At 51.1% G+C, this 25,433-nt stretch overlaps 1 protein-coding gene across 6 annotated transcripts in view; it reads right to left on the reverse strand.

Moving 5' to 3' along the window:
* colgalt1b (collagen beta(1-O)galactosyltransferase 1b) overlaps positions 1–25,433 on the reverse strand; it is a 110,001-nt gene that overhangs the window by 80,265 nt on the left and 4,303 nt on the right. For 2 of the 6 annotated variants that reach the window (XM_085971550.1, XM_085971551.1), the window contains exon 2: positions 18,571–18,715. The exons of 2 other annotated variants lie outside the window; for them this stretch is intronic. Coding sequence is in view for 2 of the 4 variants with exons in the window: in XM_085971548.1 (XP_085827674.1) it covers positions 16,413–16,549 (137 nt within the window). In the remaining 2 variants the exon portion in view is untranslated. Of the gene's footprint in view, positions 1–14,374; positions 14,472–16,412; positions 17,018–18,570; positions 18,716–25,433 lie in introns of those variants that run through there. 2 more of the 6 variants (XM_085971548.1, XM_085971549.1) reach the window with 2 other exon arrangements.

Consider the following 25,433-nt stretch of genomic DNA (forward strand, 5'->3'; position numbering starts at 1 on the left):
TGTGAATCGTCTCTGAACAGCCTCCAATGCAAGTATATTCTTCCTTAAATAAGGAGACCAACACTGTACGTAGTACTCCAGGTGTGGTCTCACCAAGACCCTGTACAGTTGTAACAGGACTTCCCTACTTTTATACTCCATTCCCTTTGCAATAAAGGCCAACACTCCATTTGCCTTCCTAATTACTTGCTGTACCAGCATGCTAACTTTTTGTGATTCATGGGGAGGGGAGTGGGTAGCTGTGGGCTGACAGCACTGCGCCGGTGGTGTGAATTTAATGCTGTATGTGTGGCTATCCACATATGGCTCCGTATCAGCTGTGGCTCAGTGGGCAGCACACTTCCCTCGGAGTCAGAAGGTTGTGGGTTCAAGTCCCACTCCAGGGACTTGAGCACAAAATCTAGGCCAACACTCCCAGTGCGGTGCTGAGGGAGACGTTAGGACCCTTCTTAGGTGGACGTTAAAGATCCCACGGCGCTATTTCGAAGAAGAGCAGGGGAGTTCTCTCCGGTGTCCTGGCCAATATTCATCCCTCAACCAACATCACCGAAAGAGAGATTAACTGGTCATTCATTCACTTGGTATTTGTGGGAGCTTGCTGTGCACAGCTGTTTCCTGTGTGTGTGCGCGCAACTGTACTTCAAAGCCTGACCTACAGGCTGTGAGGCAGTATGGGATATCCCGCAGGAGTGATCAGCAGCCACATAAAGGTACAGCTTTCTCAAGCTGTTTGGATTCCCAGAGCCTGTGGAGCTTGTGGTCAACAGACACTTCAAACGAATCAAACTAGGGAGAAGTACATGTTCCCAGTCTGCATAAACAAACAAACAAGTTCAGGCGCACCAGATGGCAAAGGTTGTGTGAAAGCAGCGTCAGTCCAACAGCCACACTACCTTCCTGTCAAAGGGTTGAACAAGAGAGCCTCAGATGCATGGAATGGGAGTCGACACTGGCAGAAGGCCTGGTTTGTGCCAATAAAACGTTCCAATGGTTTTCACAACCCTCCACGGCCTCGCCCCTCCCTATTCCTGTAACCTCCTCCAGCCCTACAACCCACCGAGATCTCTGTAACCCCCTACAACCCACCGAGATCTCTGCGCTCCTCCAATTCTGGCCTCTTGCGCATCCCCGACTTACTTCGCCCCACCATTGGCGGCCGTGCCTTCAGCTGCCTGGGCCCTAAAGCTCTGGAATTCCTTCCCGAACTCTCTCTCCTCCTTTAAGATGCTCCTTAAAATCTACCACTAGGATCAAGCTTATGGCCAGGTCACCTGTCCTAATGGCTCCTTCTTCGGCGTGCTGTCAATCTGTTTTGTCTGATAAGGCTCCTGTGAAGCGCCTTGGCGCGTTTAACGGCATTAAAGGCGCTACATAAATGCAGGTTGATGTTGTTGTCTTGGTCCTCACCTTGGAAGGTTTGGCATTTTGATGCTGAATACATAGAAACATAGAAGATAGGAGCAGGAGTAGGCCATTCGGCCCCTCGAGCCTGCTGCGCCATTCAATGAGATCATGGCTGATCATCCAAATTCAGTACCCTGTCCCTGCCTTCTCCCCATACCCCTTGATCCCTTTAGCCTTAAGAAATATATCCAACTCCTTCTTGAATATATTTAATGAATTGGCCTCTACTGACTTCTGTGGTAGAGAATTCCACAGGTTCACCACTCTCTGGGTGAAGAAATTCCTCCTCATCTCTGTCCTAAATGGCTTACCCCTTATCCTTAGACTGTGACCCCTGGTTCTGGACTCCCCGTCAATCGGGAACTTCCTTTCTGCATCTAGTCTGTCCAGTCCTGTCAGAATTTTATAAGTTTCAATGAGATCCCCTCTCATTCTTCTAAACTCCAGCGAGTAGAAGCCCAATCGACCCAATCTCTCCTCATACGTCATTCCTGCCATCCCAGGTATCAGCCTGGTGAATCTTCGCTGAACTCCCTCCAAAAGCACTTCATTTGCTCAAAATCAGCCTCCAAAGACTCCAATCGTGGCTTTCAGAGACCCAGGCAGCTCCATTACTGACCCTAGCTCCCCAACTGTGACTGGTGGTTAAACCCCCTCGCTGTGAGTATTGGGTCCAAATCTTAAAACACTAGTGATTGGGCGTTCAGTTTCCCCCGCTGCCCTCTCCCCTTCAATTCACGTTAATTGATAGAAGGAAGAGTGGGTTAAAGGAGAACGATCACGATGATTCCTGAGGGACCCAAGTTAAAGACTTGCATTTATATAGCGCCTTTCACCACCTCAGGGCATCCCAAAGCGCTTTACAGCCAATTAATTTCTTTGAAGTGTTGTCGCTGTTGTAATGTAGGAAACGCAGCAGCCAATCTGCGCACAGCAAGCTCCCACAAACAGCACTGTGGCAATGACCAGATAACCTGTTTTTAGTGATGTTGGTTGAGGGATAAATATCGGCCCCAGGACACCGGGGAGAACTCCCCCTGCTCTTCTTCGAAATAGTGGCCGTGGGATCTTTTCCGTCCACCGGAGAGGGAAGACGGGACCTCGGTTTAACGTCTCATCCGAAAGACGACAGCGCTGCACTGGAGTGGTCAAGCCTGGATTTTTGTGCTCAAGTCCCTGGAGTGGGGCTTGGACCCACAACCTTCTGCCTCAGAGGCGAGAGTGCTACTCGCCGAGCCACGGCTGACCCAAGTTACGTACTTCTTTTCACAAGAGGAAAGGCTACAAGGATGATCTAGGTCTGCAAAAGGTGTAGGTACCAGGTGCAAAGGTGCAAAACCTGCCCCCGCCACACAGTGCTGCCCCCCGATTATCAAAATCCACGACAAGGCCTTGGACAACGTGGACCACTTTCCATACCTCGGGAGCCTACTGTCAACAAGGGCAGACGTCGACGATGAAGTCCAACACCGCCTTCAGTGTGCCAGTGCAGCCTTCGGTCGCCTGAGGAAGAGAGTGTTTGAAGACCAGGACCTCAAACCCGGCACTAAGCTCATGGTCTACAGAGCAGCAGTGATACCCGCCCTGCTGTATGCCTCAGAGACATGGACCATGTACAGCAGGCACCTCAAAGCACTGGAGAGGTACCACCAACGCTGCCTCCACAAGATCCTGCAAATCCATTGGCAGGATAGGCGCACCAACGTCAGTGTTCTTGCTCAGGCCAACATCCCCAGCATCGAAGCTCTGACCACGCTCAATCAGCTCCGATGGATGGGTCACATTGTCCGCATGCCCGATACGAGACTCCCAAAACAAGCGCTCTACTCGGAGCTCCGGCACGGCAAGAGAGCCCCAGGTGGGCAGAGGAAACTCTTCAAGGACACCCTCAAAGCCTCCTTAAAAAAGTGTAACATCCCCACCGACACCTGGGAATCCCTGGCCCAAGACCGCACAAAGTGGAGGAGAAGCATCCGGGAAGGCGGTGAACACCTCGAGTCTCTTCGCCGGGAGCAAGCGGAAGCCAAGCGCAAGCAGCGCACGTCAACCCAAGCACCCCACCCACCCGCCCCTTCAACCACCGTCTGCCCCACCTGTGACAGAGACTGTAGGTCCCGCATTGGACTCATCAGTCACCTGAGAACTCATTTTTAATGTGGAAGCAAGTCATCCTCGGTTCCGAGGGACTGCCTAAGAAGAAGGAGGTAGATAAGCTCACTCAGGATTTTTTCTCCACACATTTCAGATCCAAGCACAATCACCCCTCCCCCAGCCCAGCCTGCCAACGAAGCAATGACGTTAGTAACTATTTATAGAGGCAGGGCAGAAAAAGAGAAATAAAGAACCCTTTTTAGAGGCAGGCTGGGGCCCAGCAAGTGCCTCAGATCAGCCAATTAACACTACGCAATCCACACGTCCTGCCTGCCAGGTAAAATATTGGTTTCCAAATTTCAAAACATTTCCCTGTAAAAAATATAAGTTGGGAATGGGGGGGGGCAAAGAAACTGCAAACCCAGAGACCCCAACTGTGAAGGGGACATCACCTGACCATCACGCACACAGCATACCCTAACCCCACAATACAGCCAAACTTAAGACTTGTACCACCAAAAGAAAAGGACTCTAACCACCGAAAAAATAAGGCCCCACCTTTTAAAAAAAATATATTTATTCTTGGGATGCGGGCATCACTGGCAAGCCACATCTATTGCCCATCCCTTAGTTGCTCTGAGATGGTCGTGGGCGACTTGCTGGACCAATTCAGAGGCCACGAATAGTCAACCACATAGTGAGGGGTGGGCAGGTTCCCTTCCCTGCAAGGCAAGAAAAGAAAAAGATTGAAAGACTTGCATTGATATAGTGCTACCACCTCAGGACGTCCCAAAGCGCTTTACAGCCAATGAAGTACTTTTCGAAGTGTAGTCACTATATTGTAGTGTAGGAAACGCGGCAGCCAATTTGCGCACAGCAAGCTCCCACAAACAGCAATGCGATAGTGACTGGATTCATTTTTAATGATGTTGGTTGAGGGATAAATATTGTCCAGGACACCGGGGAGATCTCCCCTGCTCTTCTTCAAAATAGTGCCACGGGATCTTTTACATTCACCCTAGAGGGCAGACAGGGCCTCGGTTTAACATCTCATCTGAAAGATGGCACCTCCGACAGGGCAGCACTCCCTCAGCACTCCACTGGGAGAGTCAGCCTAGATTTTGTGTTCAGTCTCCGGAGCAGGACTTGAACCCACGACCTTCTGACTCAGAGGTGAGAGTGCCACCCACTGAGCCACAGCTGACACTGAGTGACCTCCTTGAGTTTTAACAACAATCTGGAAGTTTCCATGGTTCCTTTTCGGGTGCCTGTCCACAAATGAGCAGATTTACTGAATTCAATTGCACAATTCGAACTCAAAGTACCGAAACCACTAGGCTCCCGTACCTACTTAGGCAGAACTAAGTGAGGGACATATTATTTCTCCAACAAATCCACTTCACCTTCTCAGAACATGCTAAGCTGATGATTGGACGGACTAAAGACTGGCTGCCTCCTAGGAGTGTGGTGGCCATATTGATCAACAAAATCTCCCTTTCACCGTGGAGATAACCATCTCCAGAGAGGATGGCCACCCCATTCCGATAATCCTAGTCCTAGTTTATAAATCCCTCTATGGTCGGAGGAACGTAGGAACAGAAGGAGACCATTCAGCCCCTCGAGCCTGTTCCATCATTGAATTAGCTCATGGCGAATCTGTACCTCAACTGCATTTCCCTGCCTTTGCTCCATATCCCATGATACCCTTACACAATTCAATTCAATTTTTTTTCAATTCAATTTTATTTGCCATATGCAACCAGTACAAGTACAATGGAATGCTTACTCCCCGTGGGGACGCGTCAGCTATTCATACAGCGCCGCATTCAGAAAGTCAATACAATGGCTTCCTGTGGCAGTGGGAGCACGATGACCCTCAGCCGCTCCGTCCTCCTCGTCACCGCGGCCTCCCCCTCCTCACTGTTGCCGGCTCCACGTGGTGGCCTGCTTCTCCCGCTCACGATCCGTCTTGAAAGCTCCAATTGTCCCCCAGCATCCACAGCCTTTTGGGGGAGCAAGTTTCAGATTTCCACTACCCCTATGTGTGAAAAAGAATCCCCTCCTACAAACCCCTCCAGCCCCTCGGTCCTGACACTAGCCCTGATATAGCCCCCCAAATCTACCCCATCATCAGTGGCAGAGCACCCACCTGCTCCAGCCCTACTCTCGGGAATTTCCTTCTGTAGACCTCTTGCAACTTCTTTACCATGCCTTTAAAAAAAAGTCTATCTTTATGACTCTAGTCTTCTCTCCTAACTCACTGCTACTCAGGTGTCTGCACTCTTCGATCTGAGGTGCCTTGGGGCATTTTATTCGGCTAACGATGCTACCAAAGTGCAAGGTGGGAAAGTTGGGTTCGATGCTCATCATCTTCGCCCCAAATAAGGACTCCCCAACAGAATTCCTCAGGCTTGCTCCCACACATAGTAACCTAAAATGGAAACCTGGACTGCGCCCTCCAGCCCGAGTGCGACAGTCTCCCCAGTTGACACAGGGTAGCCGGAGCAATCAACGGCAAAGATCTGGGCTTGGTGCTTCCGTGACAAGCCTCAGATACCACAGAGAGGGAAAGCACCTTCTACTGAAACCAACACAACAAAAAGTCTAGACTACTTCTTCTTAGGCAGTCCCTCGGAACCGGGGATGACTTGCTTCACATTAAAAATGAGTTCTCAGGTGACTGATGCGTCCAATGCGGGGCCTACAGTCTCCGTCACAGGTGGGGCAGACGGTGGTTGAAGGGGCGGGTGGGTGGGGTGCTTGGGCTGACGTGCGCTCCTTGTGCTTGGCTTCCGCTTGCTCCCGGCAAAGAGACTCAAGGTGTTCGGCGCCTTCCTGGATGCTTCTCCTCCACTTTGTGCGGTCTTGGGCCAGGGATTACCAGGTATCGGTGGGGATGTTACACCTTTTCAAGGAGGCTTTGAGGGTGTCCTTGAAGCGTTTCCTCTGCCCACCTGGGGCTCTGTTGCCGTGCCGGAGCTCTGAGTAGAGCGCTTGTTTTGGGAGTCTCGTATCGGGCATGTGGATGATGTGACCCGTCCATCGGAGCTGATCGAGCGTGGTCAAAGCCTCGATGCTGGGGATGTTGGCCTGAGCGAGAACACGGACGTTGGTGCGCCTATCCTGCCAATGGATTTGCAGGATCTTGCGGAGGCAACGTTGGTGGTACTTCTCCAGTGCATTGAGGTGCCTGCTGTACATGGTCCATGTCTCTGAGGCATACAGGAGGGCGGATATCACTGCTGCTCTGTAGACCATGAGCTTGGTGCCGGGTTTGAGGTTCTGGTCTTCAAACACTCTCTTCCTCAGGTGACCAAAGGCTGCACTGGCACACTGAAGACTACTTCCCGAGGCAGCCACAAGTACCTCAAGTTATATGCTGTGGCATTGGGCCAGTGGTCATGTCCCACCAGGCCTCAGTTAGCCATCACCCAACGCGTCAACCCTGCCTTCCTTGGTGACCTGGAATTCCTGCCCTTTCTCTGCACACAACTCACCAGCTGATGGTTAACTGGGGCCTGGTAGGTCATGGCCACTGGCCCAATACCACCGCGTACTTGAGGGACTTCAGATATGTGGAGAGACTGCAGAAGCTGGGGTTGTTCTCCTTAGAGCGGAGAGGTTTAAGAGGAGATTTGATACAGGTGTTGAGTAAATAAGGAGAAACTGTTTACAGTGGCAGAAGGGTACACAGATTTAAGGTGATCAGCAAAGAACCAGAGGTGACATGAGGAATATTTTCTTTTTACGCAGCGAGTTGTTGTGATCTGGAATGCGCTGCCTGAAAGGGTGTTGGAAGCAGATTCAATAGTAAAATTCAAAAGGGAATTGGATACATACTTGAAGGGAAAATCATTTGCAGGTCTATGGGGAAAGAGCTGGGTAGTGGGACTAATTGGATAGCTCTTTCAAAGAGCCGGCACAGACCTAATGGCCTCCTTCTGTGCTGTATGGTTCTATATCCCTCCATGCTTTGGCCCCATCTTGCCCCTCCCTGAGTCTTGCCCAGTCTCGCCCCTCCAGCCGTAAGCCCAAGCCCGTACCCAACTCTAGATCATCGCACATTTGCCGACCCATTGCCAACGGCCAATCTTTCAGTCACTTTGGCCTTGCTCTTAAACCTTCTCCCAAAAAAACCTGTTAATTTACCTTTCTTTCCTTCCTTCAAAAGCCTCTTAAACAGCTCTCCCTTCAGCCAACTTTAGTTCCTCATCCCCCCCTCGTGATCCTCACCGATTCTAACTTGACATCGCCCTTCCCCAGTGCAAACTGCTTGGCGGCATTCTTCCAGGTGACAGACATCGAAGACAAAAGTGGTTGAATATCAGTTCATCGCCCGTGGTTTCCAAATGCTCAGGATACGCGTGCCCTAGCACTGGCACTGAATGAGTTAATGGGATTCGGCACTAATGCACAACTAATAAATCCGACTGCACCATACAGGATCAAATGTCACTATTCCCAGACTAATCTCCGCGAGAAGATTCCACCTAACTGGGGCCCCAATAATCCTGCGAGTCGGTGTCATGGAGCGCTTTGAACGTGTTTGAGCACGTGCACAACTATTACTGTATCTCAATATCAAATTAAAATCAAGGTCATTGCTAACTTGGGAGGGGGAGGGGGGGGTGAACGGAATTTGTTCTGATTAAGAAACAAGTGCAGACTGGAGCAAAGTCATTTAAACAGCAAACCCATTCAACTTTTAGAAACTGATTGTGAGCCTCGATTAAGAGAGCGGCTTCCAGTCCCTTGATTCTCCGGGGCGGCACTGCGCTCTACGGTACACATGCTATAATATTCTGGGGCTCCAGTTAATGTGGACACACACAGAGTATTTGAAAATCTGGCTTTTCACCCTAAACATCTCCTCACTGCAAGACACATCTCCCATAAGCGCACCTAGGTGCTTGGTCGTAAATCAGATTTAGAATGAAAATGCAATCGCAACACAGATCTGCTTTATTGTCAGTCGCAGCTCAGCGGGCAGCACACGCGAATCCGAATCTCGTGAGTTCCAGTCATAGAAACATAGAAGATAGGAGCAGGAGCAGGCCATTTGGCCCCTCGAGCCCGCTCCGCCATTTAATGAGATCCTGGCTGATCATCCAAATTCAGTACCCTGTCCCTGCTTTCTCCCCATATCCCTTGATCCCACTCCAGAGACTTGAGCACAAAATCTAGGCTGACCCTCCAGTGCAGTACTGAGGGAGTGCGGCACTGTTGGAGGTGCCTTCTTTCGGATGAGACGTTATCTTGAGTACTGCGTACAGTTTTGGTCTCCTTATTTAAGGAAGGACATACAGGAAACTTTCGATTTACCGGCACCTAAATAACCGGAAATCTCGGTTAACCGGCAAAATTCAGGAGTAGGTTCAGGTAAGTTTTATTACTTGCCTTCCTCCATCTGTTGCTGTGCAAGGGTGTGGCTGCAGCTGTTGCTAAGCTACAGAGACGCTTGGAACTTTTGGCCATTGTTCTGAACCTGTTGCTAAGCAACAGGGTTTGTTGCTTTATACGGAGCTCTCAGCTCCGTATCTTTTACTATAGCGCTCGGTTATCCGGAATTTTTGATGAACCGGCACCACGTCGGTCCCGTCGGTGCCGGATAAAAAAAAGTTTCCTGTGCTTGCATTGGAGGCAGTTCAGAGACGATTCACACGGTTGATTCCTGAGCTGAGGGGGTTGACTTATGAGGAAAGGAAAGGTTCATTAGAATTTAGAAGAATGAGAGGTGATCTTATTGAAACATGTAAGATACTGAGGGGGCTCGACAAGGTAGATGCAGAGAGGATGTTTCCCCTCGTGGGGAAATCTAGAACTCGGGGGGCATAGTTTCAGAATAAAGGGTCGCCCTTTTAGAACTGAGATGAGGAGGAATTTCTTCTCAGAGGGTCATAAATCTGTGGAATTCTCTGCCCCAGAGAGCCGTGGAGGCTGGGTCAGTAAATACATTTAAGGTGGAGATAAACAGATAATGCAGTGAAGGGTTATGGGGAGCAGGCTGGGAAGTGGCTTTGAGCCCAAGATCAGCCATGATCTCATTGAATGGCGGAGCAGGCTCGAGGGGCCGAGTGGCCTATTCCTGGCTCCTATTTCTTATCTGCCCTCTCAGGTGGACATAAAAGATCCCACGGCACTGTTTTGAAAAAGAGCAGTGGGTACCTCCCCGGCGTCCTGGGGCCAATATTTATCCCTCAGTCAACATCACTAAAACCGATTATCTGGTCATTTATCACTTTGCTGTTTATGGGATCTTGCTGTGCGTAAATTGGCTGCCACGTTTCTCACATTAAAACAGTGACGACACTTCAAAAAAGTACTTGATTGGCTGTAAAGTGCTTTGAGACGTCCTGAGCTCCTGAAAGGCGCTATATAAATGCAAGATTTTATTTTCTATGCATACAGGTTCAACGTTCCCACTAATTGGCGCGGCTGCGCGGCGGTCTGGCGGACCCGCGCAGGCCGCTCACCGGCTTTTCAGTGCGAGAAACCGCGCATGCGCGAAAATGTCAATGGGCCGCGCAGCCAATTAAAGGGACCCCGCACCAAAAAATCAATCACAGGGAACATTGTACGGGCTATTAGATTCTGAATTACAATACAATGCTCATCACTAACGCCATCCTCACTTATACCCGACAGCCGCCTATAGCGGGCAAATGGCGCTAACCGTTCGCCATCGCCACCAATTACAAAGGCACCGTTAATAATGTATTAAGCGCACCGACTAGATCGGGCAGTTCAGTACGTACTGACTTTTTAAAAGCCGATTTTGTTATGGCTCCATCTGCTTTGCGACAGAAACAGAGCCAAAGAGACGCAAGACATTATAGCCTTTCCACCATCTACAAGGCACAAGTCAGGAGTGTGATGGAATACTCTCCACTTGCCTGGATGAGTGCAGCTCCAACAACACTCAAGAAGCTCGACACCATCCAGGACAAAGCAGCCCGTTTGATTGGCACCCCATCCACCACCTTAAACATTCACTCCCTCCACCACCGGTGTACCGTGGCTGCAGTGTGTACCATCTACAAGATGCACTGCAGCAACTCGCGAAGGCTTCTTCGGCAGCACCTCCCAAACCCACGACCTCTTCCACCTAGAAGGACAAGGGCAGCAGGCGCATGGGAACACCACCACCTTCAAGTTCCCCTCCAAGTCACACACCATCCTGACTTGGAAGTATATCGGCCGATCCTTCATCGTCGCTGGGTCAAAATCCTGGAACTCCCTCCCTAACAGCACTGTGGGAGCACCTTCACCACACGGACTGCAGTGGTTCAAGAAGGCGGCTCACCACCACCTTCTCAAGGGGCAACTAGGGATGGGCAATAAATGCCGGCCTTGCCAGCGATGCCCACATCCCATAAAAACGAATTTTAAAAAAAAGGACGACCTGATCTCATGTTAAACGCATTCGCTGATCGGAGCTGCCCAAAGTCTCCACTCACCCTTCCCTAATTAGCAACAGCGCGAAAAGCTGATGGACAACTTCCCGCAGCTCCAATCAGCTGTCAACAACTATGTGAGGCAGTCGGAAAGTGCAGCCCCCACCGCCTTCAGTCCTCGCCCTGGGGCCTCTGGAACTCCTGCGGCGGCTGCGAGCCCTACACACCAGCTTCTTGAGCCCCACAACAACAGCTGACGTAAGAAAACTACTAGGCACTTGGTCTAAGCGTTAAACAAAGCTTTAATCAACTGTTTTACAACATGGAGGTCTAGTTGTGTCCTTCACTAGTTCCTGTTAAAGAATGTCCTGCGCAAGGTGGGCCCGTGCCCGAGTATTTATACTCTCCCTGGAGAGCGCCACCCGTAGGCCGCTCAGTATCATTTCATAAGTCTTTCTCTCATGAATGATTGATTCATGTCAACAGCTACTTGCATTTGTATCGCGCCTTTAATGTAGTGAAACATCCCAAGGAGCTTCAAAGAGTTATCAGACACAATTTACCACTGAGTCACATAAGGAGATATTAGGGCAGATGACCAAAAGCTTGGTCAAAGTGGTAGGTTTTAAGGAGCGTCTTAAAAGGAGGAGAGGCGGAGAGGTTTAGGCAGGGAATTTCAGAGCTTAGGGCCTAGCAGCCGAAGGCACGGCCGCCGATGGTGGAGCGAAGGAAATCAGGGATGCGCAAAAGGGCAGAATTGGGGGAGTGCAGAGATCTCAGAGGGTTGCAGGGCTGGAGGAGATTACAGAGATGGGGAGGGGCAAGGCCGTGGAGGGATTTGAACTGTAAAGTACTCTTAAAATGCTTTGGTTACACCAGCCACCGGGTACAGAGCACATATCGCGTCGATGCCAACGTGTCCGCTATAAGTGGTGGGAACTGTGCTATGCAGACCATCGAAACTCTTGAATCCTTATAGCACTCATGGTTTTGACATCAACAATCCTCCAACAAACATACGAAGGCCCTGGGAACTCCAGGACCCGAGACTGTGTGTGTCAGACAGCCTCGCTGCTCCCATCCAATCCATCGCTCCAGCTCCACAGGAATGCAAGAGATGTGGGTGACTCGCACCAAGTTCCGTTCACCCATCACCCCTGTGCTCGCTGACCTACATTGGCTACTGGTTCGGCAACGCATCAACTTTAAAATTCTCATCCTTGTTTTCAAATCTCTCCATGGTCTCGCCCCTCCAGTCCTACAACCTTCCGAGATATCTGCGCTCCCCCAATTCTGGCCTCTCCGGCATCCCCGATTTTAAATGGCTCTACCATTGGCAGCCGTGCCTTCAAGCTGCCTAAGCTTGAAGCCAGGGATGGGCTCATCATGGCCAGGTTTACTTAACGTTACGCTGTACACCCATATGGCTGTCATATGCTGCGCCAGGTTGGCACCACCCCACAGCAACACCCTAAAGCATCCCTGACATGAATCAGTCATTCATGAAAGAAAGACTTATGAAATAATACTGAGCGGCCTGCGGGTGGCGCTCTCCAGGGAGAGTATAAATACTCGGGCACGGGCCCAGCTTGCGCAGGACATTCTTAACAGGAACTAGTGAAGGACACAACTAGACCTCCATGTTGTAAAACAGTTGATTAAAGCTTTGTTTAATGCTTAGGCCAAGTGCCTAGTAGTTTTCTTACGTCAATCCCTACAGTGACCAAGCCATTCCTTTCACACTGACCACCATTGCTGGAGGTAACGTTATGTCTCATCATTCACTCCGTATCAATAAGCCACTTCCAAAGGTGCGCACAAATTTGTCCATGACCAGAAAGTGGTGAAAGATGAGAGGGCTGTCCTATGATGAGAGATTGTGTAGATTGGGCCTATACTCTCTGGAGTTTAGAAGAATGTGAGGTGATCTCATTGAAACATATAAGATTCTGAGGGGGATTGACAGGGTAGATGCTGAGAGATTGTTTCCCCTGGCTGGAGTGTCTAGAACTAGGGGGCATAGTCTCAGGATAAGGGGTCAGCCATTTAAGACCGAGATGAGGAGGAATTTCTTCACTCAGAGGGTTGTGAATCTTTGGAATTCTCTGCCCCAGAGGGCTGTGAATGCTGAGCCTTTGAGTATATTCAAGGCTGAGATTGATAGATTTTTGGACTCTAGGGAAATCAAGGGATATGGAGATCGGGCGGGAAAGTGGAGTTGAGGTCAATGATCAGCCATGGTCTTATTGAATGGTGGAGCAGGCTCGAGGGGCCGTATGGCCGACTCCTACTCTTATTTCTTATGTTCTTAGCTCTGGAATTCCCTCCCTAAACCTCTCCGCCTCTCTTTCCTCTTTTAAGACGCGCCTTAAAACCTACTGCTTTGACCGAGCTCTGCCCCGGTATCTCACAATGTGGCTCGGTGTCACATTATGCTTGCTGATGCTCCTGTTGAAGCGCCTTTGGACGTTTCGCTACGTTAAAGGCGCTGTATAAATGCAAGTTGTTGTTGTAGCGAATCCATTGAGTTTCAACAACATGGTTCCTTTTCAGGGACCAGCCCACAAACGACCAGATTTACAGAATTCGATTGCACAACTTACCTCGGGTGGGACGATGCAGCAACAAGCCGATTACTCTCTCTTGCACGCGAAGGAATGTTGGGGGTTTAAATAAACATTGATTTGCTGTCTAGCTCATGCCCATATGATTTAACGATCAGCTCAAGATGTTTTGGCATCACAATTAGTTCCTGAATGCACAACATCCAACTGTGGAAAGAAAATATACCGTAGAGCTATCGCAAAAACAATCCTACCACCGCCACGTCTGTGGAAGGATTGCAGGCAGGTGATAAGGAGGTAATATTCCTTCAGTTAGATAGAAGGCCTTTGTCAGTCCATCCATTTTACCACTTCAGGGTGTTTGTTCCTTTAGTACAATGATTGAATTGACAGATGGAACAAGAGCCACTTAGGCTGTAATGTTAGGCCTCAATTAGAGGGGCTTTTAGCGGCCTTGTGGAATGTGCACCCCGCCCCGGGATATGAAAGCTGACAGCTACAGTCAAGGTGGAACATCTTCTGGTGCCTCCCAGATTTAGAAACTGTCACTCTGTTAAGCTTACAGACACAGCTTGTTAGACGAAGAACTTTCCTATACAAATTGTATTATATGAATGTTATACTAAGTATTACTTTGCAGGATCTCTCTTGTATAATAAATGTTTTGAACTAATTTAGCATACGAGTCGTATTATTGTGGAATCTACAATTTAAAAAGAAAGCCTGGCATCAGTGGGACAAGTGTGTGCGTGGAATATTCCGTTGAAGGCCTTGAACCAAAAACAAAAATATAAGCAGACAATGTAACACTCCCATAAAGTGAAACTTGCATCCTTAAGTGTGCATACTTCAGGCTAAAACTACCAGTTGGATTTATTTGCATGCAAGATAATTACAGAGAAATATTAAAAAATAACTTACAATTTCATGCTTGACTTGCACAATATTCTGGCGCAGGATCGGAGACGGGCAACGGTTTTGAGTGAGCTTAAGTTTATGATGGCCGGGGAGTCCAGAACCAGGGGTCATAGTCTAAGGATAAGGGGTAAGCCATTTAGGACTGAAATGAGGAGGAATTTCTTCACCCAGAGTGGTGAACCTGTGGAATTCTCTGCCACAGAGGGCGGTGGAGGCCAGTTCATTAAATATATTCAAAAAAGAATTGGATATATTTCTTAAGGCTAAAGGGATCAAGGGATATGGGGAGAAGGCAGGGACAGGGTACTGAATTTGGATGATCAGCCATGATCTCATTGAATGGCGGAGCAGGCTCGAAGGGCCGAATGGCCTACTCCTGCTCCTATCTTCTATGTTTCTATTAGAAGGGACAGTTTGCCATGGAACTGTTACCCTTTTTATCACAGTATTAATCACCAGAAGCTCCCCACTGTGCTCTCCTATTCACTTTGAAAGATGGGAAGTATGAAGCCATGTACTTCAGGCTAAAACTACTAGTTGGATTTATTTGCATGCAAGATAATTACAGAGAAATATTAAAAAATAACTTACAATTTCATGCTTGACTTGCACAATATTCTGGCGCAGGATCGGAGGCGGGCAACGGTTTTGAGTGAGCTTAAGTTTATGGAAGGTAGAGTCTGGATGAGCAGCAGATGGGCGGAGGTAGGGGCAGAGGTGGGCGATGGTGGAAGTAGACGATCCTTGCAATGGAAAGGATATGCCCCAGAAGCTCAGCACAGGGTTGAATAGGGTGCCGAGATTTTAAACAGTCTGGTTCAGCCTGAGACAGTGGCCGGGGAGGGGGATGGACTCAGTGAAAAGGTACGGAGGCTGTGGCGGGGGCCTAAACGGCAGCTTTTATCTTCCAATGTTTTGCTAGACGGAATTGCAGCTCATCCAAGACTGGTCGTTGGACAAGCTGTCGAACAGCAAGGAGGCAGTGGAAGGGTTGAGAGAGCTGGTGAAGCGGTAGAGAGTTGGGTGTCATCAGCGTACACATGGAAGCTGACCCCGTGTCTGCCGATTATGTTGCCAAAGGGTGGCATGGAGAGGAAGAGGAGAAGGCCAAGGATGCCCTGGCTGTTGAGATACAGATCAGCCATGATCTACTTCAATGGTAGTACAGGCTCGAGGGGCTGAATGGCCTCCTCCTGTTGCTATGTACCAAGCAGCTCTCTGTATACCTCCTGTGAAGAGTTAATGGAGCTGCTCCCCTGCCCTGGACAGCCTGAACCCAGCCTATGTCCCACATCCGTAACATTGGACTGTCCCTGAATCACCTCTGTACGATCTCCTGCCTGCACCATCACAGGCTCACGGGGGGGGGGGGGGGGGGGGGGGGGGGGCTGGTCCCCCGGGTTCAGGGCAGCGCTCACCAATTAAACGGTGCGGAAATTCAGCCTTCCCACCTGCTCGTGGGCTCCAGGCACTCACGAGACTGCGGCTCGTTTGGTCATGTGACTTGGGAGCGTGAGCCTTGGTCAAAGGTAACTTTAAATCGTCTGAAACCACTACCAGGGATTGATCCTCTTTTGAAAATTTATTGCCGCATTTCATTACAAAATCGCTAGATGCTTCCCCCCCTCCAACCACAATCTCAATACACCCTTCATTTCCCTGTAACCATGGCCCAGAACTTCCATAACATTTTACATTTAGGCCGAAAAGTTTCCAGACTCAAGTCAGAAGCAGCGACAATCACTCGCTGCACAGCAGCACAATACGATCTATTCATAAAAATGCAGTAAGCGCTTTACTAATAAGTGATGGAGCAGTTTAAGCAGAAAGGCTGTTACTGAAACATCAGAGGTGCCCAAATTCACCAAAAGCCCTTAAGCTACCATCTAGGCTGTGCCCCTTCCCTCAAATCTAAGAGGTTGCATTTGCTAAAATTGTTTTACACAAGTCAGAAATTAAAATCAACTCAATCCCCACTGGCCTCATAATCAGAGATTTTCCCGATCCAGGTCACGTGTACATTGGTGCGGTTTCTGCTTACTTGTCCTTGCGCTGTTCCCCCTCGTGCCTGTATCCTGCCTCTCCCTCCTCCGCTTCCAGTCCACGCGCGTCAGCTTCAAGACCCAGTGGAGCCAATTCTAATTCTCTATTCACATCTTTCTGAGACCTGGCATTCATAGTAATGCGACTAAACTCCCGTCCACCAGCTGAGCAGTGACAACAGGACCGAATGAATTCACTCCGCTATTGTCGGTCCGGAACAAGCCTGGCCACTTCAGTCATCTGTATCCCTTTCTGTGACAAGTCGCTCCAGCGCTTCCTGGCCCGTCTACCTCTGTGCGCAGGGCCATGAAAGAAAGGCATTCTAGCCGATTCCATTCTTGAAACATCGCAGTCGTCTTTCTTGGAGCTTCTGAATAAGCATTGTTACATGTCCAAGCCATCATATTATATTCTTGATTCTTTGCATCCTGAATACTCCCATTATTCCTCTCATTTTTAAAAAAATTCGCTTATGGGATGTGGGCGTCTTGGATGAATAGGCAGTTGTATATCCACGATTGCACATGATACTGAGTTAGGAGGCACAGTAAGTTATGTCGTTGGGAGCAATAAGTTTTAAAAATTCATTCCTGGGATGTGGACGTCGCTGGCAAGGCCAGCATTTATTGCCCATCCCTAGTTGCCCTTGAGAAGGTGGTGGTGAGCCGCCTTCTTGAACCGCTGCAGTCCGTGGTGAAGGTACGCCTACAGTGCTGTTAGGGAGGGAGTTCCAGGATTTTGACCCAGCGACGATGAAGGAACGGCCAATATACTTCTAAGTCAGGATGGTGTGTGACTTGGAGGTGGTGGTGTTCCCATGCGCCTGCTGCCCTTGTCCTTCTAGGTGGAAGAGGCCGCGGGTTTGGGAGGGGCTGCCGAAGAAGCCTTGGCGAGTTGCTGCAGTGCATCTTGTAGATGGTACACACTGCAGCAACTCGCCAAGACTTCTTCGGCAGCACCTCCCAAACCCGCAACTTCTTCCACCTAGAAGGACAAGGGCAGCAGCCGGTGGTGGAGGGAATGACTGTTTAAGATGGTGGATGGGGTGCCAATCTAGCGGGCTGCTTTGTCCTGGATGGTGTCGAGCTTCTCGAGTGTTGTTTGGCGCTGCACTCAACCAACTCAACTTGAACATACAAACGTACAAAACTGACAGACAGGGAAAGAGCAGCTGGTCCATCAAGCCTGACCTACACCATCATCATGACCAATATTCTGGTTAAGCTGCGCCGTCTGGAGGTCCCGGGCAGCTGGCTCACCAGCTGTTACACGGGAAAAACCACGCACGCGTGAAAATTTGAATGGGCCGCGCAGCCCATTAAAGGGGCCGCTCACCACCCCAAAAAAATTAAAGGGAACACTGATCATGATTAGACACTTCCTACCCTCCACCGCACCCTCCACTCCCCTGGGAGAGGCAAACAGACAGGGGAAAAAGGAAACCCATAAGGGGAAAAATACCCTGGAAAATTCTTCTCCATCCCTTCAGGCGATGGAACCCAGTCCAGGACATCTCATGGACCAAGTGTTATCTCTGAAGACACTGACCGTCTAGATGATGTGATCTCTGGCCCCAGAGTCAGCACCCACCCCACCAGCCAGCAACCCATTCCAGAGGCTTTCTACTCTCTGGGAAAACTCTTTGCTGTTAGTATCTTTTGCTCATCAACTTTTCTCATGTTCCAACACTCAGATCCACATAGCAATATGAGGATAACCATCACTTTATAAACTCTTTACTTTGTTTATAAGTAATACTGTTGCTAATTTACTCAAATTTAAACTTTAAGCCTCCCTACTTGGTCTGCAAGTGCTACTTATCCCGATTTAGCCCCCACAGCTCATTACGGTTTGCGCTTTCTTCCCAAAACTTGTGTTTACACCAGTTTCCCTGAAGCGGACCTCGTCTCCTGTGAACCAAAACTCGCGCACCATGAACGGGACTAACAATTGACCTATTCACCACGGTGCTACACCCTGGAGGGTGTGCGGGATGCCCCCCCACGCACTCTCCTGTCCAGCGCAAAAGGGGGAAAATATCACAACCGGGCCGGGCTGTTCAGGCTAAAGCCAAGTCAGATTTATTTACCAGGCGTGACAATTATACAGAAGCAGAAAGACGCGGCAAGTAGCGAGCAGTGCAACACTTGACTTACCCAATTCTGAGAACTGTCGCGAAACGGCAATAGAGAATCCGAAATCTCAGTAACTTTTAACTAAGTTTCTGATGCTAAGTTACGTGCACATGGGCCCAAGAGAAGCCTCCCTGGGCTGCCTCACGTGGAACAAGCAGTCTGATATCTGAAGACCAAAACAGATTCTTATCAAGACTCAGGCAATTAAGATTGCTACAGGTGTTAAACTTGAGACAGCAACTTTCATCCAATAGAAATGCCCTCCCCTCCCCACACATAAAAGTCAGATTAGAGATGGTGGGAGTGAATTTCCATGGGGAATTCTCCTGCTCATCTCGTTAACTGTTCATCCATTGTCTACGCCATTTTTCTGTAGTTTCTGAGCTCTTTAACATAGAAACATAGAAGATAGGAGGAGTAGGCCATTCGGCCCCTCGAGCCTGCTCCGCCATTTAATGAGATCATGGCTGATCATCCAATTCAGTACCCTGTCCCTGCTTTCTCCCCATATCCCTTGATCCCTTTAGCCTTAAGAAATATATCCAACTCCTTCTTGAATATATTTAATGAATTGGCCTCTACTGCCTTCTGTGGTAGAGAATTCCACAGGTTCACCACTCTCTGGGTGAAGTAATTCCTCCTCATCTCTGTCCTAAATGGCTTACCCCTTATCCTTAGACTGTGACCCCTGGTTCTGGACTCCCCAGCCATCGGGAACATCTTTCCTTGGCTGAAGGTACGGCAGACAGGCAGGATAACCCCCAACCTTCCTGGAAATTCCTCCCCAATTAGTTCACTTATTTCCCCCAGTCCGTGTCCTGACATACATTGTGATGGAATACTCTCCACTTGCCTGGATGAGTGCAGCTCCAACAACACTCAGGAAGCTCGACACCATCCAGGACAAAGCAGCCCGCTTGATTGGCACCCCATCCACCACCTTAAACATTCACTCCCTCCACTACTGGCGCACCGTGGCTGCAGTGTGTACCATCTACAAGATGCACTGCAGCAACTCACCAAGGCTTCTTCGACAGCACCTCCCAAACCCGCGACCTCTTCCACCTAGAAGGACAAGGGCAGCAGGCGTATGGGAACACCACCACCTCCAGGTTCCCCTTCAAGTCACACACCATCCTGACTTGGAAATATATCGGCCGTTCCTTCATCGTCGTTGGGTCAAAATCCTGGAACTCCCTCCCTAACAGCACTGTGGGAGTACCTTCACCACACGGACTGCAGCGGTTCAAGGCGGCGGCTCACCACCACCTTCTCAAAGGGCAACTAGGGATGGGCAATAAATGCTGGCCTTGCTAGCGACGCCCACATCCCATGAATGAATTAAAAAAATCTCCAAACACATACAGGTCTAGCATTCAAGCAAACCTGACCTAATTACATTCGATTATGGACAGTGATACCAACTATGATGCCATCTCTCATCATAATTGGGAGAATGTCGGAACAGTTAACTCTTAAAGATACAAGTAAACAAAAGCAATCTTCAATTTAGATTACTGTATCTGAAGGCATATAAAAAGATACATCAGAAATCCCCCAATTTACACAGAGAGCTGATCAATCACTGTCCCGCTGTCTCTCACTTCCACCCCATTCCAACACCCTCCCTCAACCCTTCTTTCTCTTCCACTCCCTTCTCCAGCATATTATTTTACCCCCTCCATCTACCTCTCTCTTGCCTCAGCCAAACAAAGTGCTGCCCCTTTACCCCACTCTGACCCCTTTCTCCCCTCCTGATCCCTGTGTCCAAGCAGCCGCCCCACTCTCCCTCCATGACCTTTCTCTCCAGTTAATCATCCTTCCTATTATGGCCCTCTAGACCATCCACAGAACCACTCGTTCGTGCCGATCCCTTTCCCCCTCGATTACACCCTGACACACGCCTTCGCCTCAATCCCCCTCCTGTTTCTTTCTCTCTTCCCCCATTCCCTCTCCCTCTCCCTTCCTTTTCTCCCCATCTTTATCCCCATTCACATCTCTTTCCCAATTCACTCCCCCAATTCCCTTTCTCTCTCCCCAATTCGCCCTCTCCATATCTCCCCATTCCCCACTCACTCTTGGGTAGTCTGCATTCCTCCCACTCCTCTCATTCGCCCCTCTCTCTTGCCCACCCCATCTCTCCTCATTTCTCCCCTATTCCTTCCTGTCGCTCCACCCCATTCCCTCTCCCTCCTCATTCCCTCTCCCTCAATCATTTTCCCTCTCTCTCTCTCCATTCCCACTCTCTCTCCATTCCCCCACTCTCTCCCCTTCCCCATCTCTCCCTCTGTTCCCCATTCCCTCTCTCTCTCCGTTCCCATTCCTTCTCTCCGTTCCCCCTCCCTCTCTCTCTCCGTTCCCCCTCCCTCTCTCTCTCTCCATTCCCCCATTCCCTCTCTCTCTCCATTCCCCCATTCCCTCTCTCTCTCCATTCCCCCATTCCCTCTCTCTCTCCATTCCCCCATTATTCCCTCTCTCTCTCCATTCCCCCATTCCCTCTCTCTCTCCATTCCCTCTCTCTCCATTCCCCTCTCTCTCTCCATTCCTCTCTCTCTCCATTCCCTCTCTCTCTCTCATTCCCCCATTCCCTCTCTCTCCGTCCCCCTCCCTCTCTCTCTCTCCATTCCCCCATTCCCTCTCTCTCTCTCCATTCCCCCCCATTCCCTCTCTCTCTCCATTCCCCCATTCCCTCTCTCCATTCCCCCATTCCCTCTCTCATCCATTCCCCCATTCCCTCTCTCTCCATTCCCCCATTCCCTCTCTCTCCATTCCCCCATTCCCTCTCTCTCTCCCATTCCCCCATTCCCTCTCTCTCCATTCCCCCATTCCCTCTCTTCTCCGTTCCCACCATTCCCTCTCTCTCCGTTCCCCCATTCCCTCTCTCTCTCTCCGTTCCCCATTCCCTCTCTCTCTCTCTCCGTTCCCTCATTCCCTCTCTCTCTCTCCATTCCCCCCATTCCCTCTCTCTCTCCATTCCCTCATTCCCTCTCTCTCCATTCCCCCATTCCCTCTCTCCCCATTCCATTCCCTCTCTCTCTCCATTCCCCCATTCCCCCTCTCTCTCTCCATTCCCCATTCCCTCTCCCCCATTCCCCTTTCCTCTCCTCCCCCCATTCTCCCTCACTCTCTCTCTCCCCATTCTCCCTCACACTCTCTCTCTCCCCCATTCTCCCTCACTCTCTCTCTCTCCCCCATTCTCCTCACTCTCTCTCTCTTCTCCCCATCTCCCTCACTCTCTCTCTCCCCCATTCTCCCTCACTCTCTCTCTCTCCCCATTCTCCCTCACTCTCTCTCTCTCCCCCATTCTCCCTCACTCTCTCTCTCCCCCATTCTCCCTCACTCTCTCTCTCCCCATTCTCCCTCACACTCTCTCTCCCCATTCTCCCTCACACTCTCTCTCCTCCTCTCCGCCATTCTCCCTCACACTCTCTCTCTCCCCATTCTCCTCACTTTCTCTCTCTCCTCCCATTCTCCCTCACACTCTCTCCCCATTCTCCCTCACACACTCTCTCCCCCCATTCTCCCTCACTCTCTCTCTCTCCCCCATTCTCCCTCACACACTCTCTCTCCCCCATTCTCCCTCACACTCTCTCTCCCCATTCTCCCTCACACACTCTCTCTCTCCCCATTCTCCCTCACACTTTCATCTCTTCCCCCCATTCTCCCTCACTCTCTCCCCCATTCTCCCTCACACTCTCTCCCCCCATTCTCCCTCACTCTCTCCCCCCCATTCTCCCTCACTCTCTCTCCCCCCCCATTCTCCCTCACTCTCTCTCCCCCCATTCTCCCTCACACTCTCTCCCCCATTCTCCCTCACACTCTCTCTCCCCATTCTCCCTCACACTCTCTCCCCCATTCTCCCTCACACTCTCTCCCCCCCCATCCTCACTCACTCTCTCCTCCCCCCCCATTCTCCCTCACTCTCTCTCTCCCCCCATTCTCACTCTCTCCCCCATTCTCCCTCACACTCTCTCTCCCCCATTCTCCCTCACACTCTCTCCCCCATTCTCCCTCACTCTCTCTCTCTCTCCCCCATTCTCCCTCACTCTCTCTCTCTCTCTCCCCCATTCTCCCTCACACTCTCTCTCTCCTCTCTCTCCCCCCATTCTCCCTCACACTCTCTCTCTCTCCCCCATTCTCCCTCACACTCTCTCTCTCTCCTCATTCTCCCTCACACTCTCTCTCTCTCTCTCCCCCATTCTCCCTCAACACCTCTCTCTCTCTCTCATTCTCCCTCACACTCTCTCTCTCTCCCCCCCATTCTCCCTCACCTCTCTCTCTCTCTCTCCCCCCCCATTCTCCCTCACTCTCTCTCTCTCCCCCCATTCTCCCTCACACTCTCTCTCTCTCTCCCCCATTCTCCCTCACACTCTCCTCTCTCTCCTCATTCTCCCTCACTCTCTCTCTCCCTCCTCATTCTCCCTCCACTCTCTCTCTCCCCCCATTCTCCCCTCACACTCTCTCTCCCCATTCTCCCTCACACTCTCTCTTTCCCCCATTCTCCCTCACACTCTCTCTCTCCCCCATTCCCCGTCACGCTCTCTCTCTCCCCATTCTCCCTCACTCTCTCTCTCTCTCTCTCTCCTCCCCCCCCATTCTCCCTCACACTCTCTCTCTCTCCCCCATTCTCCCTCACACTCTCTCTCCCCCATTCTCCCTCACACTCTCTCTCTCTCCCCCCATTCTCCCTCACACTCTCTCCCCCATTCTCCCTCACACTCTCTCTCCCCATTCTCCCTCACACTCTCTCTCTCCCATTCTCCCTCACACTCTCTCTCCCCCCATTCTCCCTCACACTCTCTCTCCCCATTCTCCCTCACACCCTCTCTCTCTCCCCCATTCTCCCTCACACTCTCTCTCTCCCCCATTCTCCCTCACACTCTCTCTCTCCCCCATTCTCCCTCACACTCTCTCTCTCTCCCCATTCTCCCTCACACTCTCTCTCTCCCCCCATTCTCCCTCACACTCTCTCTCTCCCCCCATTCTCCCTCACACTCTCTCTCTCCCCCATTCTCCCTCACACTCTCTCTCTCCCCATTCTCCCCACTCTCTCTCCCCCATTCTCCCTCACACTCTCTCTCTCCCCCATTCTCCCTCACACTCTCTCTCCCCCATTCTCCCTCACTCTCTCTCTCTCCCCCATTCTCCCTCACACTCTCTCTCTCTCCCCATTCTCCCTCACACTCTCTCTCTCTCCCCATTCTCCCTCACACTCTCTCTCTCTCCCCCACATTCTCCCTCACTCTCTCTCCCCCACATTCTCCCTCACACTCTCTCTCTCCCCCATTCTCCCTCACACTCTCTCTCTCCCCCATTCTCCCTCACTCTCTCTCTCCCCCATTCTCCCTCACACTCTCTCTCTCCCCATTCTCCCTCACACTCTCTCTCTCCCCCCATTCTCCCTCACACTCTCTCTCTCCCCCATTCTCCCTCACACTCTCTCTTTCCCCCATTCTCCCTCACACTCTCTTTCCCCCATTCTCCCTCACACTCTCTTTCCCCCATTCTCCCTCACACTCTCTCTCTCCCCCCATTCCCCCTCACACTCTCACCCCCATTCCCCGTCACGCTCTCTCTCTCCCCATTCCCCGTCACGCTCTCTCTCTCCCCATATCCCCGTCACGCTCTCTCTCCCCATTCCCCCTCACACTCTCCCCATTCTCCCGCTCTCCCCATTCCCCCTCACACTCTCTCTCTCCCCATTCCCCCTCACTCTCTCACCCCCATTCCCCGTCACGCTCTCTCTCCCCATTCCCCCTCACGCTCTCTCCCCATTCCCCCTCACGCTCTCTCTCTCCCCCATTCCCTCACGCCTCCTCCTCCCCCATTCTCCCTCACACTTCTCTCTCCCCCATTCTCCCTCACACTCTCTCTCTCTCCCCATTTCTCCCTCACACTCTCTCTCCCCATTCTCCCTCACACTCTCTCTCTCCCCCATCTCCCTCACACTCTCTCTCTCCCCCCATTCTCCCTCACACTCTCTCTCTCCCCATTCTCCCTCACACACTCTCTCTCCCCCCATTCTCCCTCACACTCTCTCTCTCCCCCTTCTCCCTCACACTCTCTCTCTCCCCCATTCTCCCTCACACTCTCTCTCTCCCCCATTCTCCCTCACACTCTCTCTCCCCCATTCTCCCTCACACTCTCTCTTTCCCCCATTCTCCCTCACACTCTCTTTCCCCCATTCTCCCTCACACTCTCTCTCTCCCCCATTCCCCCTCACACTCTCACCCCCATTCCCCCTCACACTCTCTCTCTCTCTCCCCATTCCCCCTCACTCTCTCACCCCCATTCCCCACACTCTCTCTCTCCCCATTCCCCCTCACGCTCTCTCCCCATTCCCCCTCACGCTCTCTCTCTCCCCCATTCCCTCACGCTCTCTCTCCCTATTCCCCCACTCTCTCTCCCCATTCTCCCTCACGCTCTCTCTCCCTCCATTCCCCCATTCCCTCTCTCCCCCCATTCCCCATCACACTCTCTCTCTCCCCATTCCCTCATGCTCTCTCTCCCCCATTCCACACTCCCCCTCTCCCCTCACACTCCTCCTCTCCCCTCCCCCTCACTCACTCCCCCCTCTCCCCCTCACTCACTCCCCCTCTCCCCTCACTCACTCCCCCTCTCCCCTCACTCAATCACTCTCTCTCCTCTCCCCCACTCTCTCCTCCCTCACTCCCCCTCTCTCCTCACTCTCACTCCCCTTCTCCCCTCACTCTCCCTCTCTCCCCCCCTCACTCTCCCCCTCACCCCCCTCACTCTCTCCCCTCTCCCCCCATTCCCCCTCTCATACTCCCCCTCTCCCCTCACTCCCCCCTCAAACTCTCCCTCTCCCCCTCACACTCTCTCTCTTTCCCCCTCACACTCTCCCCCTCACTCTCTCTCTCCCA

The sequence above is a fragment of the Somniosus microcephalus genome, chromosome 31, assembly GCF_052327205.1.
Source record: "Somniosus microcephalus isolate GS21.2 chromosome 31, FLI_Smic_1.0, whole genome shotgun sequence".
In the NCBI taxonomy this organism is placed as follows: domain Eukaryota; kingdom Metazoa; phylum Chordata; class Chondrichthyes; order Squaliformes; family Somniosidae; genus Somniosus; species Somniosus microcephalus.